At 39.2% G+C, this 22,424-nt stretch overlaps 1 protein-coding gene across 1 annotated transcript in view; it reads right to left on the reverse strand.

The window, feature by feature from the left end:
- Positions 1–3,829: 3,829 nt before the first annotated feature.
- LOC105842162 (uncharacterized) overlaps positions 3,830–22,424 on the reverse strand; it is a 126,054-nt gene continuing 107,459 nt past the window's right edge. Inside the window, exon 10 of the mRNA XM_012693510.4 lies at positions 3,830–10,376. Coding sequence (XP_012548964.2) covers positions 10,312–10,376 — 65 coding nt within the window. The 3' untranslated portion in view covers positions 3,830–10,311. The remainder of the gene's footprint in view (positions 10,377–22,424) is intronic.

Here is a 22,424-nt window from a genome sequence, read left to right on the forward strand (position 1 = left end):
ACCTTTGGTTGACTGGCAGAGAATGCCTTAGGCATTAAGTCCGCCAATGTAAATTTTACATGAAGTGTAATAAATAAATAAATAAATAAATATTCATATCATGATATCTACATGCTGCTGTAAACGCTTAAGTCAGATGGTGAGTTTGTACAGATACGAAGAAAAAGCGGAAACCGCTCAGTCGAAATAGTTGAAAACTTGCCTACTGAACCCCTAGTTTCTGAACAATAAAAATAAATAAGTTTCATTACTTATTGTACAGTTATTGAAGGAATATGGAATGCAAGTCTGGAAATGATTCAAGAGTGTCTCAAAATGACACTACGTTTATTATTCAAATTGATTGAATGACGATTCACCCACGGTCATCCGTTAAAGGAAATGAATATTAAAGGGACCAATGTATTCATTAGTTACGGTAAAACACTTGAAGTTCCCTGTTGTTTCTTTTATCAGGTTTGTCGATTACGTCATTTGTGTGTCGTCAACTACTTTCTTTTTCACAACAAAGAATAATGAATAAGCCCACCTCTGAGTCTCATTTGTTTAATGTATCGTAACACCCCTCGGACGCCGTATTGTATCGTGCCAGAAATACAGGGCGGTGGTAATGGTGCGCGCTCAACAAGTCACAAGACGCCTTGCCATCTAATCAGTACCTAAACGTTTTTTTTAATGAAAACGTATTTAGCGTCGTTGTGATCCGAAAGTCGATGAAACGAAAAAGCGACAGTAAAAAGAGACAAACACATAAATTCATAAGATTTAACGTGGGAGAAAATGAGATAGGAAACATTATACGGTGTTTCTTATATTCGTGGTTCTATTTGTGCTCTGCTTCGTACTTAATATTCGTTCTTAATACATTCTAAATAAATCTATGTAATATTACATTAAATTTACATTTATAATAATTATCAAAATTTGTATCACTATTATCATTACTAAAACCTACAATTATCCTCTTCCCGAAATTTTATATTCGTCTGATTATCTTGAAGTCAAAGTTTTTGAAAGGTTCACTTCTACCACGTGTAAATTGCACACATTTTTATTATTAGGGGTTAAAGTATGAAATTGCCGATTTGTACTGAAAAATTGAAATTAGTTTTTTTTTTCATTTAACATATTTATTTAATCAAAATATCTACCATTATTATCTATGAATTGCTGCCATCTAATAGAAAGGTAATTTATGCCTTTGCTATAGAACTCTGGTCATCTAGATACTACAAACTGTGTGAAAGCATTTTGTACTGCTTCCTGGGAAGAAAACTTTATCACGTTGAAAATTGTCCAAATCACGAAAACAATGGTAGTCCGTTGGAGCAAGGTCTAGCGAATACAGAGGTTGACGAATGGTTTCTAATTGCAGTTCTTCTAGAGTTAAAAGGGTTTCTCGTGCTTTATGAGGTCTCGCGTTATCATGGAGCAATATTGGTGAAGATCGATTCATGGCTCGGGGCTGTTTCACTGCAAGTTTTGCTATAATTGTTCGGAGTTCGGCACAGTAGACACCTGTCATTATTGCTTGACCAGATCGGAGAAAGCTATAGGAATAACACCATGCTGAGACCACCAAAGTTACCTTTTTATTGGTAAGCTTTGCTTTAGGACATTGTTGTGGCGTTTGACCTGGGGTCAGCCATTGCACTTTCGCTTACGGTTATCGTAAACAATCCACTCCTTATCACATGTCACAGTTCAATCTAATATTCCTTCATTTTTGTATCGATTCAACAAGACAACACAAGTTTCAACACGCGTTTCTTTCTGCAGATCAATCAAATCATGTGGCTCCCTTTTTTCATAATTTTTTATTTTATTGAGTTAATGAGTTAATATTGTTGGTAAGGTAACATTAAAACATGCCGCTAACTCCTAGGTAGTTTGCCTCGGATCGGCTTCCACCATACCTTACAAATCAAAATTTCCATCACGAAAGCGTTTAAACCAAAATCGCACGGTGCGTTCATTAACAGTCCCCTCTCCAAACACAGAACTGATATTGCGAGTTGTTTCTGCAGTGTTAGTTCCGCGTTGGAACTCGTATTCAAAAGTCTCGAATATTGGAATATACATCTTTCTTGTCTAAGCTGAATGAAAAAAACAATTGAAAGTAGATAATCGAATGATGCACATTTTTTAAAAGAAGAACCTCATAGGTACCGTTTGAAAAAAGTTTCACTCAAAAATCTCAATTCATGAGGGTTCTATGTCAATTCGAAATATATACCTATTACAATAAAACGGCAATTTCATACTTTAACCCCTATTATTGTTGTTGCTTCCAACCACTTGCAATTGTATTTTCGAATTCACTGGGTAATACAAATATAATATTTTTTTAATCTACGGAAGCTGTTATTTAGTAATTTAACTTTTTTTAAAATATATCGCTTGTTATCTGAGCCTAAAGCGTAGTCTGGTAGGAACGTCCCATTAATGTTAATTCAACGCTTTTGTGTAAAAAAATTAATCAATTTAATAAATTTACTGTCTTTTCCCTGCGTCATCGCTTCATATTTATTAATCTTTGTTAAGGACATAGTAGGGCGACAATGCTGAGGGTGATTTTTTTTAAATACATCGGTGTATGGGTGTAATAACCTACTAGGAATTTTCTGTGTGCCTCGTTTGGTAGTTGAGGAGTAAGTACCAACTGAATAGCGAAGTAAAAAAATCCGCACTGGAATTTACAAATCTATACTTTTATTTTAAATTAATATATTTTTCCTAATACAACCACACGTATTCATAACAATACGTACCATAGTATATATCGCTCCAAATCTAACAATATATAAGTAAAAATATTCTGGGTTAAAATTATAAAAATATTTACAAAACAAAACAGTCAAGGGTTCCGTGCGACAAAATTACAAGAAGGGTTTTATGTCGTGAATAATTAACACTCCGTTCCACTCGTTCTCAATGTTTACATTGGAGTGTGTACGAAAGTGCCCCATAATAATACAATGCCTGCTAGGCTTTTTATAACGTGGAAGTCATAAAAAACGGTTATATTTTTATGACACCATTCAAGCCCTCAGCAATGCTTCATTAGTTTAATTCGCGATGACTGACGAGAAATATTTCAATATACAAAATAAAGAAAATAAACACCGAATGCTCATGAACACTCCGCAGAATAACTAATTCAGTAAATTTTAATTTTATTTCAGAGAATGGAAAAAACACATAAACGCTTTTATGTAGTTATTCGTTTTTTTAATTGTAATTTAGACGAGTAATCATTTAATGAAGCCCAAGCACTAGTTACCGAGACCTCTTCAACTCGTATTTCAAGCAGCAATTGCAAGCAGCAAAATGGAATTTCAAAATAAATTTTATTTATATAACCATTCCATTTTCAATTACTTACATTTTAAAAGGATTTCGATTTCTTTTGTTAAATGTAACTTCAAAGTCAACTTTTAGCGACGTTTCAATTTTATTATGTTCTAAATGCTTTGTATTATTCCGTAGGTCTGCGAATTGCGAGATTTAATTCAATTTTCAGTCTACAGGAGAACGTTCAATCAATTTCGCTTACGTTACGTGAACGTTTTCAATATTTAATACGAGAAAAACATTATTTTTTAATTTGCGGATATACATTTTGAGGAAGTCTTAGTTCAAAAATTTGTTCTTTCATTAACTTTTCCATAAATATTACAAATTGTTTAATCGTAATGATTTGGTTTAGGACCACTTGATTCAAATTGGTTCCAGACAAACACCTGGTGGCCGCAGTAAAACTTACCTCATTTGCAGGGCGATTTATCTGCTCTATTATAGTTGTCTCTAGATGAAATGAAACAACGAATACATAGATAGACACATTTATTTTTAGCAGTGACAAATATAAATAGCATAGATATTTAATACTAATAAATCAGCACTTAAGACAAAGTAAGATGTAGGAAAAGGGTAACACAAACTTACACACTAGATCTAAGAATATGAGTTACATGATTACTGAACACGCAGGTATCCGTCAAATTAGTTTTGAAAATAAGAAAAAAATACCAAAAAATTGCAGTTACTTAACAAAAATATTAATTGTATTAGATTAATAAAATTGCAATTCAGTATAAAGCATTTCTGTTGCCGTTCAACTCGAAAAGCTATTTGGAGGCTCATGTAGCATGCCTTAATATGTTGCAATAAATCGCCAATGTTCGAAAATCAATCAGTAAAATGAATTCAAATTTCACAACATATTTATGTGTTTTTATTGTTAAGTTCACAATGGCATTTCAAAGAGTGACGGAAGGCTCATGTACCACGCCTTAATATGTTGCAATAAATTGCCAATGTTCAAAAATCAATCCAGAAAATGAATTCAAATTTCGCAGCACATATGTGTTTCTATTGTTAAATCCACAATGGCATTTCGACGCTCGATGATTATTCTGTTGTGCATAGGAGAAGAGAAGTCGAAGATTCCTAGTCTGACAATGCTTCGAGTAGAATGAATGCGCCATGATTCGTAAAGGAATTCAATTAAATATTGACAATTTAACAGCACTTGCAGCATGACAGTATTTCAGTATTTTGTTGGAAAAATCTTTGTCCTACGCACATCGAGAAGTTACATAAAATTTGTCATTACGATATACATATATTTAAATTATCTACTTGGGTTTAATAAAATAGTTAACAGATACATAGTAAAGCAAGAACTATATCTTTATATGGCAAAACATGATAAAAATACTTAATGATAATAAAATTATTCACATTGATAAAACCGAAAATCTAGTAGCATAACAAGTATTAGATTATACAAGGGTACCTATTACACAATTGGTCAGCACCACTAGTTTTAATTACCAAAAATAATTCAGCAGGTGATGCAGATAAGGTAACATTTTGAAATCATTAATCGGAATTTCTTAATTTTTAACACACAAGTAATCAATACGAAACAGCTCTAAAAGCCATCAAAGGATTCTTTTGTTTTTACTGTTACTTCACAGGGTAAGCGGCGACTTCGTTCTGCCTCTAGCAAGCTGCTTTCAGACTACGCTATACTATAGTGCCATATAGTATAGCAGCCTATACTTAGCCAATAATATATAGTACAGTACAGTGTGAACGTGTCCATAACTAAGTATGTATTTTGTACCGCATGTTTCATGGGGAGTGCTCTGAGGAATTGTTCGAGATGATACCAACGTCTCGTTTTTACCATCGCACCGCCCGCCACCGGAGTAGAGTTCATCCATACTACCTGGAGCCACTGCGGCCATCCACAGTGCGTTTCCAGAGATCTTTTTTGCCACGTACCATCCGGCTATGGAATGAGCTCCCCTCCACGGTGTTTCCCGAGCGCTATGACATGTCCTTCTTCAAACGAGGCTTGTGGAGAGTATTAAGCGGTAGGCAGCGGCTTGGCTCTGTCCTTGGCATTGCTGAAGTCCATGGGCGACGGTAACAACTCACCATCAGATGGGCCGTATGCTCGTCTGCCTACAAAGGCAATAAAAAAAAAATGTATGGTGTGCGATATTGTTGTGCTATGAGCTATATACTATATGCTATTATATTATAGCGTAGTCTGAAAGCGGCTGCATTGCTGACGTTCACGAGTGACTGTAACCATTGTAGGCCACTATCAGGTCAACCGTATGCTCATCTGCCTACCAGGGCAAAAAAAACTTATCACAGAAAAATATCAGAAAACTCTGTAATATTTATGTATAATCAAATAGTGTAAGAGTTTTGTTGTTTTTTTGTTTGATACATTATTCTATTCAATTTTAATATAAACTTTTTTTCAGGAAGGTCGTCAGTATCTGCTTTGGATGGCCTGGCGATAGGTAGTTAACGTTTTAGTTTTGGCAATTAAAAGCAGTGGTGTGTAAGCGATCTAAATCCTAATCTAACAATGAAAGTTAACAATTTCTTACACTTAGCATACGAGTATAGTGTTATATTCAGGAAAATAGTTTCCCAAACGTCCACTTATTTATGAAAAACCAATATATATTTAAAGGGTTCACTGTATACATAAAACATTGAATAATGAACCTCAATCATCTATACTTCCCACTGATGAAATTTGTGAGATCTTTGAAATTGAATATCGATTTTATCGATACTTTTAAATTGTCTTTATGAATTTTAATATAGACGTTATGATTGCAATAATATAATGTTCGAAATTAAAATGTGAACCCGTTCAGTATTAGGTCCATTATACATAGTCGGTCGTAAACTATTTAACAATTTTAGTGCCTTAAAATTGTCTCTTAGTGCAGGATGACAGTACAGTTCATTAATACTGGAGACTGAAATAATTAGGTTTCGAAAGTTCCTACTAAAAAGTAAAAGTGTTCGTTGTACAAAAATTGTTAGAAGAATTAATTCGTTATTAGAAATATACCTTTACACTTTCCCTTCTTAAATGTTGAAATGGCAAACGCACTATTTGATTTTGAAAAAAAAAAAAAAAGGTAATGTTATCCAAAATTTTTACATTGAAATTATGTTCAAAATTTTAAACAATATGACCGACTTGGCACTTCACAAACACTTCTTACAAATTATCCTTACCACAGACTTGACTAGCTTCGCTTTACCCTGTTTCTCTCCCGGCGTAATCGCCTTAAAGACATTCATGCCTACTAACAACATTCCTGTATTTCCTCTACATCAACGTTTGATTTCCGTCTGCGCTATGTCAAAGCTCAGTAATGAAATTCGTTTTCAGTGCTTGAAAAAATTGTTGGAATTTTATTAATTTCTTCCTTAATTTTAAAGGTGTTAAAATTTAAATGATCTTGTTAGGTTCTCTCTCGCGTTTCCGTAGTAAAATTTTATTAGTAACACTACAAAAGCTTTTTTTTAATTGATAACCTTATAAAAGTGTAGTTGGTAGCAGCTACATTTCCCGTGAACACAAGTATGACGAAATATGCAATAATCGTTCTACCCTTTCTCACGTGTCCTTGTTTACTGTCCAAGTTATTTGATAGAATGAAGGATATGTAAATTGTGCTTTACCTTCAAATCGACAAAGATTTGATTTGCCGCTAAAATGTTTACAGGATATTTATTAAGCAAGACAATCATATTGAATTTGTTTACGTTGTTGTGAGAAGCAAATTTTGACAAGTGATTAATTAGCTATATGGTGGAAGAATATTGAGAAGTATACGATAGCTCTAACGATAAACTACTGAAGCTGTTATATATAAAAAAAACGTTTATTCTGACATAAAGTTAGCTTTAAATCATTAGTGTGGGGGAGAAACGAAAAATAACGTGATAAACCAACATAAAAGTGAAATATCTGACTGAGTTATGTTCGTATAAAATCAATAAGCCTTAAAACGCCTACTATAAATAGTCGCTTTGATATCTAAGAAAATAATCTTGTTGTGTCTGTACAAGAGATAGACGATTTATTTTTCGTTTTGTAAACATTCCTTTCACAAGAAATATGTTGTGCGAACAAAATTTTGTTATTACATTTAACGACAGTCTGAAGTTAAGCAAAGAAATGTGTTAGTAATCTAATGTAAATTATTTCAGCTTACTATTGTGTGTATATTATGATTAATGAAATTAATAGCTGACCGAATATTTATTATATGCTATTTATTCTAAATCGAAAGTGTCAAGACTACTATTGACGATTATATAGATTTAGATAAATTGATTGATTCCAATATTATATACTATATATTTTTTTGTCTTTTTTTCTTCCACTATATCTAAACATACAATAGTTTTCTAATTTACTAAAAATACATGTACCTACTTAATCTTTATTATCTTACTATTCACGTATGGGCTATTCCAAAGAATTTATCCACCTACAACAGCACTGTAAATAATCCGTTCGTGTATGAGATGTAAAATTAACTATGTATTCCCGAAACGTTAATAAGCTAACTATATATACTGAAATTTTTATAATTTTAGAAAATTCAAATTTCGTTAACTAGCAATGTAACGCGAAGGTAGACTCGGCGGTCTCTCTAAAACTGGGTAAGCCGGGTTATGTTTACGGCCTAAAAAAAGTAAGACATGAAATGGCGCGTTATATAAACTTATTTTTATGATTGACGGATTACTGGTAGCCCGGAGGCCGTTCCAGTTTTACCAGGACAGGTGGGCGAGCAAAGGCTCAGCCAGAAGGGGTGAGATTTGCTAACAACTGCCCGAGCGCCTCCGAAGGAGACCTAGCAACTCAAGAGCAACTGTTTCGCGAATGAATCTACTACCGGATCGGAATCGCGAGCCACTGAGAAGATTCGGTGAGAAACTCAGCGGGCTGATGCATGGGTTAGGTTGCACGTCGAACTCTTTGCCGAGTTCAACGGGTACGGTTACCGGGGTCCCTAAGCCTGCCCCTAGTGTTAGAGCTGAAGGCGTCACATATAAACTAAACTTCATCAGTATTCATGGACTAATACAGCTGTTATTACTTTTACATTTTAGTGAGAACTGAATCTTAAAACAAAATATATCATAATATGATTTTAATTTTCAATTTTTTTACGGCACGATCTTAAATACGATCTTCGGGGAGCACTAATAGGAGGTGCGTGCCTTGGATTATACCCTCAGCTCTAGAAGGAAGATTCTGAGCACTGCTGATTTTGAATTATTTGTTTCATAGCGCGGAATGCTAACATAATTTAAAAAAAACGTAATTTCTGGTTTAAGCCTATGTCTATTCGTATTCCGGAGCAGTTTGAACAAGCCTGATATAAAAATGATAAAAGAATTGAAAAACGTCTACCGAACATTCCAAAAGGAGCAATTGCCCGAAAAAATGTATTTGCGGCGGTCTTATTTAAGGAGCACACACATATATTGTATCGACGAATATACATTGATTTGTGTATAAAATTTACTTAAGAAACCTAAAAGATTATCAGTTTTTTTAACTTAATACCAGGGAATTATTGAGGATCAGAAGACACGAGTGATATACATCACTTATAGCTCCTGTCACTCCATACCTATAACTTCCACATCGTTCATTAACAGTTCCAACATAAGATGGAAATCTTAATTTCCCTACCGAGTTCTACCTCTGGTTCCTGTCTTGCGTACTGGTTACCAGCTAATATTGTTTAGAGCTTGCTTAGTGTTGTCGCAAAATAATCCATACGTTTCGGTTTGAATGGCCAGATAAATGTTCTAATGCGTTTGAAACCTCCATTTAACGTATCAAGGTTGTCGGCGATGTCCGCACTGTCTTGTCTAAGGGCTCCATCACACCAACCGAACCTCAAACTTATCTACTAATCTAAGCTATTAAAAAGAGTTACATAATATAATAAGAATTGTAGTAATCTATTATTATTTTTTTGGATTTTCTTTTTTTTTCTCAACTACATTATCATATTTCGATTATTATTGAATGAATAGGTAATAACTACGAATAATATCGAGTCCTGTTCATAGCCTAACGATGTCTCGATTGTGTTCTGACGACAGAAGATTGTCGTACGAAACGGCTCTGGAGTCCTATATCCGGGCACATCCGGCTGTTTCCTTTTTCCTTTCGCTTACTCATATCCTATTCTGCTGTCCTTTAACTCAACCCACAACGACATTTTAACAAACTTGTTTTTTTTTCTTTCTTTCATGAAAACACACGTTTTTTGTTCGCCGAGCCCGTAAATTTGTGAGGAGCATTAAGAATGTTTTATTAAATACCTTCAAAGTACGTAATTTGATAGGCAGACTAATGATATATCTCACGTTTAAAAGAAATATTTACGACTAGCGACCCGCCCTTGCTTCGCTTCGGAAACATTAAATTTTATTATTAATAGGTAGCTTGAGTCTCGCGACGTTACCCACGGTTATTATCATACCGCGAGTGACGCCGCGGGGTGAAGCTAGTCTAAAAAAGTAGCTTAAGTTACTCTTTATATCATCAGCTACCTATCAGCGAAAGTCTCGTCAAAATCGGTCGAGCCGTTCCAGAGATTAGCCGGAACAAACAGACAGACAAAAATTGTAAAAAATGTTATTTTGGTGGTGTATGTATCGTATATATATTCATACGCATGCAGTAAGAAGCGGTTATTTCAATATTACAAACAGACACTCCAATTTTATTTATATGTATGTAAAGATTATTAAATTGATTCGTATTCGAAGAATTAGATTTTATGTTGTTAGTTCTTGAGACACGTTTACGGCGATCGATCAGGTCCTGGATGCGATTTAAACGCATGTGTCCTTTATCTCATCAGTGGCGGGCGGTACTCCGGCGACGGACAATTTGCGGCGCGCGCGCGTCACCGGCCGGTAGTACTGCTCGCTGCGCCGCCGTCAGCGTTCCGGCACCGGAGTAGCCGTCTCGAGCTCCATCCAAAGCGAACTGATCACCCGGGTATCTGCGCAAAAATAACTTATTATAATAAATTTACACTAGTGGTCCCCGCAGTAGTCGAAATTAAATTATAGTTAATTGAAATTGAATATGCAATTTCGAAAAGGGCACATGTCGCATATTTTGTCAAATACGTGTTTTCATATACATGTAGTTTTGAGGCTTACCTACACCTATTTTATAATAATTCCAGTAATTTTCAATTGCTAATTAACACTAAAATATATCTCAAAAGTTAATATTTTAAATATTACACTGCTTTAGAAAATAATCAGTTTTTTTTCATTTCCTGAACATTTTACATTTTTAGAGATGTGCCCTTTTCGAAATTGCATATTCAATTAAAAGCTCTTGCGTCCGCGCAATTTTCGTAAAAAGGGGTACACAGTTTTTGCTTCACGTATTATTATATAGATATCGTCGCTGTCAAACCAAAATCTGCTATGTGCAAAAAATCTATTTTGAATTAACGAGTAAAAACATTTTCGTATAAAACTTTATATGAAGGTGAATTTTTAATAATTATATCAAATGAAAGCTATAGATAAATGTTAAAGCTATAGACACATAAAAGTTTTTTTATACGGTAGATAGGGCTGTGAACTATACGAAAAGGTCAAAAAGTAAAAATCTCAAAAAGTGCACTTAGCAGATTTTGGTTTGATTACGACGATATACAACTTATTATATCGATATATATTATATATATTATTATATCGATGCATTTGATGTTCTGTGATAGTAAAACGCTTCATAAAACAGGATCACAAATTGCTGCGAACAGAAATTGATCAGCGAGCTTCTGTTAATCAATATCCCGACGCGTTGATACGTACATACACTCGTACAGCGAGAGAAACCGGCAGAGTGTGAAAACTACGCCCGAAGCAAACCGAAATGGACCAATTCGATTTCCATAGCAATCTAGTAAATTCACACGTAGCTCTGATAAATAAATACTTCTTCAGACTTCACATAAGAAACTTCAAATAAGGTATAAAATTGATAACTTATTAGTTTTGATACATAAACACACACTCGTAATAAAAAAAGCGAGTTTTTTTGCTTCCACACGAACTACTTTGCTTTAGGGGTACATATTTCCCTAGATGTATCCTGTATATCTCAATAAGGGAAGTCGTATGTTATTGCAGTCAGTGTTGCTAAATGTAGAAAATCCAAAATTGTTATTAACGACATGTACATAATATGTATGTATACATTTTTATAAATTTTCAAAATTCTTTAATTAATAAACCGTTTAAAAGCGATAGGTGTGTATGATATAGTAGCAAACGAATATACAATTATTCATGCTTGTCTTGTAAAAAAATGCTAATTAACTAAATTAATTTGTAGGCCGTCGTGGCCTAAAGGATAAGACCGGTTCGGTCCGGTGCATGTAGCGATGCACCGGTGTTCGAATCCCGCAGGCGGGTACCAATTTTTCTAATGAAATACGTACTAAACAAATGTTCACGATTGACTTCCACGGTGAAGGAATAGCATCGTGTAATAAAAATCACACCCGCAAAAATTATAATTTGCGTAATCACTGGTGGTAGGACCTCTTGGGAGTCCGCACGGGTAGGTACCACCACCCCGCCTATTTCCGCCGTGAAGCAGTAATGCGTTTCGGTTCGAAGGGTGGGGGTAGCCGTTGTAACTATACTGTGACCTTAGAACTTATATCTCGAGGTGGGTGGCGCATTTACTCTGTAGATGTCTATGGGCTTCAGTAACCACTTAACACCAGGTGGGCTGTGAGCTCGTCTATCCATCTAAGCAATAAAAAAAGAAACATTGTATCGTATCTACTACAATGCTAGACTTAAATGTGTATTAAGAACTTATGTATGCAAAATCGTCCAAAGGGTTATTCGTATCGGTACACGACCCCGGTACGAGGCCGGGATTACCTTAGGAATAAGTTTTAATAACCGCGAAACTAAGTTTGATTATATTATTATCCCTATTCAGTTCTGATTATTTCCACCGAAAAGCAAGCGTATGTTCTACTTTGACAAATTAAACTTCCTTCTTTTCAATTTATTATTTAAAAAAAAAACCACAAATAAAAAGAAATTATAGAACATAGATGAGCCGCAACCAGAGTGGTAAATCACCACAGACAATAAAGAATATAGGTATTTTCATGTTCCTGACGAAAATTATTATTAATCTATTAATGAGTTATTGAGGAAATATAAAACAAAACAATAAAGCCAGAATTCTACACAAAACGAAATTCTTTTAAAAGACGAAAAGTCTATTATTAGTAAAAAACGAATTCTATAAATTTTCAGCTGACATTGAGAGCGCGTCATTTACTGGTATTTGCGCGTATTTCATAAAACGAATGTGATCTTCCGATAATAAACCGAGGGCAATGCGTTTTGACGGGGTTCCATTTAATATTATGATAAATAGTTCAAAGATAGTATGTATATGTTTTAAAAATGTTGGTGGCAATCCATCTTATTGTATAAATTCAACAAATTCTAGAATGCTATTTACAAAATCATCCAATTGAGATGTTTATCAATGGAGCTGTCAGTATGAAAGTTTTGTGTGATAGTGTTAAGTATAAGGCAATGCATAAATTTTTATTCACAATTTAAGCTTTCTTACTTTACATTGTTAACATAAAATGAAAATCATCAGGAATTTTGCGCATTATGATAATGGCTTGGTTATCAGTTCTATGTTTGATTTGACATAATATCCGCTTTTTCTTATATAAAACTGCTTCTATAATAAGTACGCTCCACTCACCCAACAACGATCCACTACGCACATTTATCTTACACACACGTATATCAGAATTTCTAGAATATCTGTCTATACCCAGTATGTCTTCCACTAAGGGATTCAATTTGTTTTGCCCTTGTATGTAGACGACCGTACGGCCTATCTAATGGTGAGTGATTACAGTCGCCCATAGACTTCAGCCATGCTAGGGACACAGCCAAGCCACTGCCTACCATTAAATATTCTCCACAAGCCTCATTTGAAGAAGGAAATATCATAGCGCTCGGGAAACACCGCGGAGGAGAGCTCTTTCTAAAGCCGGATGGTACGTGGCGAAAAAGATCTCTGGAAACGCACTGTGCATGTACGTAGTGGCTCCAGATAGTATTAATGAACTCTACTCTGGTGGCGGGCAGTGCGATGGTAAAAACGAAATGATGGGATCAATTCAAAACTTTAACTAAGAGATTCACTGGTCATTGAGATTGCGATCTTACGTTAGAACGATCCCCTTAGGACAGGTGGCTACATTGACAATCTGTTGTCTATGAGCTCTTTACACTAGGTGAACTATGAGCTCGTTCATCCATCTACTCAATAAATAAACAAATATTAAGATATTATTTCGGATCGATACCACAAGATTCCGGAACGAACTAATATCAGCCCATTTTGCTTGAAGAAGCTGTTTTAAAGGTGGTTTAATGAAGAACCTCCGCAGTAGCCTGAGATGTGATGTTTCCTATAAATACACCGAGCGCTCGAAGCCAGATGGGCTTTATCTGCCTCCCAAGAAAATAAATAAAAAAAGTTTAGAATAAAGTTTTTTTTTATGTTCATGCAAGTTGTAGTACATAAGAACAATGCCGGTTGGAGTATAAATTTCTTAATACTAGTCATCGCTCAATTATCGAGATACGACCATAACCATTTATTCGACCTGATATCGATATTTTGATGAAAAAGCTGACAAAAAACTCTTATAAAAAACACAAAGTTCATCAATCTTTGCTAAAAAAAGAAAATCCTTTAACAAACCGAAGAAAAAATTGTTACCTAATTGCTTGTGGTCTTTTCTTGTTTATATACAGAATTTAATTCCGGCATTGAAAATGAACAAACTGTGGAATATCACGTAATCACATTATGAGTTCCGTTGTGTATTCATTCAGTCCTCCCCCAATGTTAGAAATCGATAACAATCATTAAGCCTAGTCATCGGCCGTTAAGTGCGTTGCGAAAGCTGTTATAATTAGTTTCGTCATGCAGAATTACGTTTAGCTCATAAACAGCGTTGTGATTTCATTATTTTTTAATAATATGAAAAATCTTAACCGGACTTCGGCGTGTGCGGATTAGAATCACTGACTTCGGAGGCGACTGAACAAATCATTAACGTGCTCTGTTTAAAAAAATAGAAACAGAAACATATTTATAGCACACAACTCTGTTTGATTTATTAGAATATTTATCTTGGGAAAAAAATAGAATTTGCTATGAAAATCTCAATTCGTAAATATGCCTAAAAACAGTTGTACTCGTGATTTACTGTTTGTGAAGAATTCGAAGCAAAGGAAATTAAAAAGCGTATGTAATAAATGAGAATCAAACCGCAAAGTTATGAGGTTTTTGTAATCGTACCACATTAAGGTTATCATTCGACAAAATTTATCTACCTATTTAACTGCCTTACCTTTACGTTAGTTGGACTACCTGTGTTCATTAATCATGTTAACATTTTTTGGAAACATAATGTGTTTCTTTAATTGGCTCATGTTTGTGAAAACATCCTCTGTACCTTGTGTCTAGTTAAATGCTGTTGAAACATTGTTGATTAAATAAATAAATAAATAAAAGTGAATTATATTATAACGCTATACATGTAACGCTGGTCGAGATGAGATTTCCTAGCATTGTCGCTAACAATCGTTTGGATCTTATAATCCATTTAACAATTTTACTCTCTTATTCTTCATCACCAAATCATTTTTCTCTTAGTTTTTGTTATTAAGTACACAAAATAAGAGAATGTTTTTTGTGTCCACTTTTGGTACCATATTCATGCGTGTACATTGTGGATAGATTGAGTGAAAGTTGTGGTCGATATTCAGTATTCATGTCAAATAAATATAAAGCGCAACCTGGATAATATGATTATAAATGATAAAACTATTTCAATACAGAAATAAAATGTTCTAAATCTCGCCTATGATTTGGTGAGATTTGAGCAAATTCCAACAAATATTACAAAAGCAACGACGAACCGAAACGAACCTAAGAAAATTTTGAAAAGCCTTTGTTAGTAGTTTCGGAGAATGGCCACCGGATTCAATCCACTAAGTAAGTACATTATACTACACGCAGTTTTAGTAACAACTTCTTCTTTTCCTTCTTAGTGGTGGTAGGACCTCTTGTGAGTCCGCGCGGGTGGGTACCACCACCCTGCTTATTTCTGCCGTGAAGCAGTAATGCGTTTCGGTTTGAAGGGTGGGGCAGCCGTTGTAACTATACTTGAGACCTTAGAACTTATATCTCAAGGTGGGTGGCGCATTTAGGCTGTAGATGTCTATAAAAAAAAAAAAACTACAACTTAACGTACGACGTAACTTGAGCGGTTCTGAGACGCGTACAGCATCCGTACATATCTACATTGACAGAATCGATTACGTATTCTGTATTGTATAGAACGGATCATTAAATACAAGCTGGCTTTCACAGCTATATGTGTATATATATATCTTGACTGTTAATACGCCAAGCGATACGCGATAACCGATCCCAATATCTAATTCCGATCATGATACCTTTGAATATTGGGGCAGAAGATCTTGCATAACAATACTGTGTAGAACAATGAAACTGATGATAATAGTATGTAACTTCACGTTCCGGGGTTTACTACTAAGTTCTAACATTTAGTCATCATGTGTAATTTTTTTATTGCCTTCGCAGGGAGACGAGAATAAGTGGCTGCTGTTGCTCATGATAACATCAAAGCTACGGGTCTGGCACGGGTCATGAATCTCTAAATAGGAATTGCAGATCAGTGTATGGTTTCCAGGCAGTAGGGGAGAATTCCGTGGTGGTAGATGATACCAAAACCAAATAATGGATGGGACCATCACAAACAATTCCTGAGATAACAAATTAAAAATAAGAGAAACAAACAGATAACAAAGTCCCTCCTGTTTCCGAACCACATCCGTTAATCCAAAGTTTGATACATTCGGTATAGCATATTATCAACCCGCATGGCTGGAAACCACATCCCTCTTGTAATAAATTAACATCAGATGAGCCGTGAACTATTACCGGAGCTATAGACATGAAAATCTCACTTACGTTATGTTTTATAACCATTCAATACTTAAATTTTTGCGGGCTTGATTATTTAGATTATCAATATACAATGTTCTTCCTTTACTGTGGGAGTCGATTGTCAGCACGTGCCAATTCTTAGAAAAATTAGAACATGCTAATCTGAAAGCTAAATAGCCGTAAAGCACACCATATTCCACCATTTATCACTGGTGGTAGGACCTCTTGTGAGTCCGCACGGGTAGGTACCACCACCCCGCCTATTTCTGCCGTGAAGCAGTAATGCGTTTCTGTTTGAAGGGTGGGGTAGCCGTTGTAACTATACTGAGACCTTAGAACTTATATCTCAAGGTGGGTGGCGCATTTACATTATGCCTGGTAATGCATTTACATTATGGGTCTATGGGCTCCAGTAACCACTTAACACCAGGTGGGCTGTGAGCTCGTCCACCCATCTAAGAAATTTAAAAAAAAAAAACACCTTTAATCTGTACTTTATTTTCATTAGCATAAGTTTTTTAGTTCAAACATAATTTATTTGGATATATTTTTCAAAGTGAAAATCTTACTATAAGTACATATAATACACCAAGGATTACAAAATTTATTAATATTTTAATGATACCTCAACCATTAAATCTTGAAATTCCCCAAAAATCTAAATTCATGTTGAAGTTATAATATGTATATAAATGTATATTTCAATAACATCGCTTAAATAATTAGGTACAGTGCTATATTTTTTTTTTTTTATGATTGAAAGTTTACTGGTGGCCCGAAGGCCTTTCCAGTTTCACCAGGACAGGTGGGCGAGCAAAGGCTCAGCCAAGAGGGGTGGGATTTGCTAACAACTGCCCGAGCGCCTCCGAAGGAGACCTAACAACTCAAGAGCAATTGTTTCGCGAATGAATCTACTACCGGATCGGAATCGCGACCCGCTGAGAAGATCCGGCGAGAAACTCAGCGGGCTGATGCATGGGTTAGGTTGCACGTCGACCTCTTTGTCGAGTTCGACGAGTACGGTTACCGGGGTCCCTAAGCCTGCCCCTAGTATTAGAGCTGAAGGCATCTAATGCAAAGGTTATTGGATCTGATGGATCCGTAAGGACGTGTCTAGGGCGTCGACGGTGACTGGCTCCTGCATGATCAGGATTCGGGGAGTAGTCAGCGGCGGCAACGATAAGGCGATTATCATGACGCATAGCCTTATCGAAGTATCGTTCCGACGCTGACTTCATGTATTTCCGAATTGATTCGAGGCCCAGGTCGTCGTGTAGGTCAACGTTCCTCACGAACCACGGAGCCCCGACAGCTAACCTGCAAAAGCGGGATTGTAGGGATTGGAGGGTGTCTATGTGTGTGCGGGCCGCGTGAGCGAACACCACACTCGCGTAAGTCATGACGGGCCTTATGCAAGTTTTGTAAAGTGTCACCTTGTTCCGAAGGGACATTTTACTCCGCTTACAGATCATGGGGTAGAGTCTACCGAGAATAAACGCGGCACGGTCACGGACTGATTTTATATGCGGGCGGAATGTCATCGATGCATCCAGGGTAACGCCCAGGTACTTGACCTTCCTGGCCCAGGGTATGGGTTGTCTAAAGAGAGTAATCGGGGGTGTGAGATTCCTCCTCCTAATCCGGGAGGAAATCCGTGTGGAGCTTCCCCTCTGAAATAGCACCGCAGTACTTTTCGCTGGGTTGATGTCTATGCGCCATTTTCGGAACCACTGTCCTAGGGCTAGGGCTGCGCTCTGAAGCTTCTTCGCGATTAGGGACTTATTTCTACTAGAATAGTAAACAGTCGTGTCGTCGGCGAATAAAGCTAAATGGGTCGGCGGCGACCGGGGAATATCGTTGACGAATAAGCTAAATAGGAGGGGTGAGAGGACAGAGCCTTGCGGGACTCCAGCTGTGAGAGGTCGTGGGGAGGAGCGGGTTCCCTCGACTCGATATCGAAAAGAGCGGTTCGACAAGAAGTCCCGTATGATGAGCACGAGACTATCCGGCACGCCCATGTTGAATAGTTTGAAAATCAAACCATTGTGCCAGACTTTGTCGAACGCTTTTGCGACGTCGAAGAAGAGAGCTCCTGTGTATAACGGTTTTGGTCGATTAAGCCCCACAAGAATGTGCTCCGTGAGCCGGTGCACCTGTTGAACGCATGAGTGATTTGTACGGAATCCGAATTGTTCATCGATAAGAATGCCCTTGGATGAGACGAAGTCTCTGAGGCGTTTGTAGAGCAGACGCTCATACAGTTTGCCTAGAGACATGAGGAGGCTAATCGGGCGGTAGCTCGTCGGATGATTTTTTGGTTTACCGGGTTTATGTATGCCGATAACGTCCGCTTCTTTCCACACCGCGGGAAAGATACAGTTCGCCATAGCGGCATTGAAAATAGATGCCAACATCACGATGAGTTGGACGGGTAGAAGTTTAATAACGCGGTTGGATATACCGTCGGAACCGGGAGCCTTGCGAGGACGTAGGTCTTTGATCAAGTCTTTAACTTCCATCGGGGTGACGGGTGGTAACGCATCAGAGGGTGGCAAGGAGGCTCTGCGTTCTACCTCACTGTCTACTAATTCTACATGAACAGGGTCCACGGATTGAGTGCTGGGCGTGCACTGGGTTTGCAATGTATCGGCCAGCAGCTCTGCTTTTTCGTCATCATCGAACGCCGCGAGTCGGCCTGAGGGGCCTACGAGGGGGGGCATAGTTACTACCGTATCCGATTTGAGAGTACGAGCTAAGCGGTAGTAAGACCTTTGAGAGGGCGCGAGTCCTTCTAAGAAATCAGACCATCTGGCATCTCGGACTTCGGTGATGCGTGACTTTACGTCGCGTTGTAGGGCACGCATTCGAATACGATTTTCCGCGGTAGGATACCTATCGTACGCACGGATCGAGGCGTTCTTAGCTCTAAGGAGCTCCCTAATATCGTCGGGCAATTTGAAGCGGTGAAGGAAGTCCTCCGCTACAACTTGCTTCGATGACCTATCTAATGTCGAGGTGATGTGTGACGTTACGATGTCTATGGCTTCAGCGGTATCCTGAGGAGACGGGATAGAGTCCGGACTAAACGGAAGCGATGGTGGATCAGATTCAGCCAGGCTGATGCCCAGCGTGTGCCAATCCACCACAGTCCTCGTGACGGGAACGGAATCGGGAGCGCGACCGAGCTTCATAACGACGGGACGGTGGTCTGAATCTAACTCTGAAACTACTTCGATCGAGTGTAAGCGCAGAGTTACGTTTTTTAATAACGCTATGTCGAGTATATCCGGGCGATGCGCGATATTTAGCGGGTAGTGAGTCGGGGTTAGCGGAGCGACGATATCGAAGGCGAGATCATCGACTAACGCGTCAAGCCGCCTGCCATTCGGGGTTGTGGTGTGTGAGTTCCACCTGATGTGTTTACAATTTAGGTCGCCCGCCAGAATGACAGAGCTCCCCATACCGAGCAGCGCCTCGATATCACTGCTTAGAACGATCTTATCCGGTGGAAGATAAACGGACGCGATAACGATCGGCGCGTGTCCCGTCAGTGAGATTCGGCACACTGATGCTTCGATATTAGCGAGCGCGGGAGGATCGAGCGGGACGCAATGCAGGGCTCTTCTATAGTAAATGACGGTACCACCACCACGGGCAGAGAGCCTGTCGTTCCTGACCATGTTATAGTTCGCGATTTTAGGGTCACGGCGCGCGGGCTTAAGTAGGGTCTCCTGCACTAAAAAGATATCAATTTGGTGGTCACGCAAAAAGTCAGAAACCTGATCACGTTGATTTGCGAGACCGTAAGCGTTAAAAAATCCTATCGTTACGGATAGGGGCTTTATTCTACTTATATACGCCATTGATTACCGGCGGAGTGAGGGGAGGACGTACGTATTTAATGACGCGTATACGTCGGCGTATTCCTGCACAACGGCGATAAAGTGTTGTGCAGTGGAGGCAGCGCGAATGGCGTCGCCCAAAGCGTTAACGCGCTCAAAGTTGATCGACTGAAAGAAGTCGATCGCTAAAGCGAGATTGTCGGACGCGGTCGGAGGGCAAGTCGCGGGAGAGGGACGAGTCGCGGGGGCGGGACGAATCGCGGAGGAGGGAGTTGTAGCCGTGTTCGTGTACGGCAGCGGTTTTGCCCAGGCCGAGACACTGGGCACCGCCGCCGGAACGAACGCTGGCTTAGCCTGCGACGCAGAGGGTGCCGAGGCTTTGATGTCTGGGCCGGAAGCTCGGAGGCGGTTTTGGCGGGCGACGCGGCGATTTATTTTAGGGGCTCGGGGGCAACCACGGTAATTCGCGGGGTGACCCTGTGTTCGACACAGGACGCAGCTAGGCGGTTCCGTCGCGGTTTTTTGGTCGCGAGCGCAGAGGGCCGTGGCGTGATCGCCCAAACACTTAACACATCGGGGGCGCGCGTGACAGTTACGGGAAGAGTGCCCGTACAATTGACAGTTATGGCACTGGCTAGGAGTGCCTTTTTTATGGGGGGCTTCGACAGCGATACCAGAGAGCCTACAGACGGTCTGTGTGTTAAAGATTTTCTTACCCTCGGGGGTAGGCTGGAGAGCGACTAGAACCATATTATATGGCTCCCTACCGCGACCGGTGTGCATACGGTGCACAGAATTCACTGGTAGGCCTTGTTCTAACAGGTCGGCTTTTACGAGCTCTACATCTAACTCTTTAGGGATTCCGCGTATTACAACGCGGAGTTCGCGCTCCTCCTGGAGCGTATACGTATGGAAACTTATACGCTCCTTACGGAGGTAAGAAGAGAGGGCCCTATGGTCGTCGGGTGTTTGAACCTTAATTTGAATGCCGTTCGCGAGGTTACGGGCATTCGTGAAATTTATATTTTTGGCCTTAAGGGCCAGGCAAACTCGATCCCAAGCTGCCTTCTCCTGAAGGATAACCGGGGGAGGGGTTTGGGTTTTATTTTGTGCCACCGGACGCGGCGACGGAGTGGCACGGGCTGGGGGCGCAACGGGAGTCTGAGGGCGGGGGCGCGACGCGTTCACGGCTTTGCTAATTTTAGCGGCCGCGGGAGCTCGAGACTCCGCGGCACGCTTCTTACCCTTCTGTACCAGGGTGAATCCATCCGTCGATGAGGCGGGGGCGAGGTCGACCTCCATGTCCGAGTCAGAGTCGGAGCACGAGGAGGCGGGTGCAGGCGACCTACGAGCAAGTGTAGGTGTTTTAGAGGGCGCGACGGAGGCCGCGGATGATCGCTCAGCTGAAACGATGGTCACGGCGGACGACGCAGCAGCTTTTCTCGCCAGTATAGGCGACACGGGAGCGGCAGGCACGACAGAGGCTGCGGTGCTCAATGCAGAAGCTCTGCACGCAGGTACAGGCGACGCAGGAGCAGCGAGCGCGGCGGAGTCCTCGAGAGGGCTCGCAGTGTGATTGGCCTTGAAGGCCAAAAACTCCGAGGCGAGCTGTGGGTGGCGAAGTCGGAGGAATTCCGCGAATACAGCGTCCATGATCGCTGAGTACCCAGGTGGGGCGGCCCCGGGTCTTGAAAACACTCGCCTTGCGGCGAGGCCCCAACTTCTCGGACCTGAGCGGTTCTATTGAACACAGGTGGCAATGCGGCGCGATTACTACAGGACAAAGAAAAAGCACAACAAAACAGAAATTACGAAAAGAAACAAAACAAATAAATACTTGCAGGAAACCACTTTGTCGGCAGATGTACCACGAACACAGAAACAACAAAAGGAAACAAAACAAATAAAAACTTCCAGAAAGAGCACTTAGTCGGCAGATGTACCACAAACACAGGCCGCGCGAACAATGGCCGGGCTAACAAAAGCCGGGCGAACAAAGACCGGGCGATCGAGTGGACGATGAGCACGTCCGCACGTGACGGGTGCCTCTATCGGAATGGACAGTGCTATATGTGAAGGCTCCCAAACTACGATTAATGGGCTTATCTTATCTTAAGTTAGAATTAAACTGAATACAGAAT

Source organism: Bombyx mori, chromosome 1 (assembly GCF_030269925.1).
Source record: "Bombyx mori chromosome 1, ASM3026992v2".
NCBI classification, from domain to species: domain Eukaryota; kingdom Metazoa; phylum Arthropoda; class Insecta; order Lepidoptera; family Bombycidae; genus Bombyx; species Bombyx mori.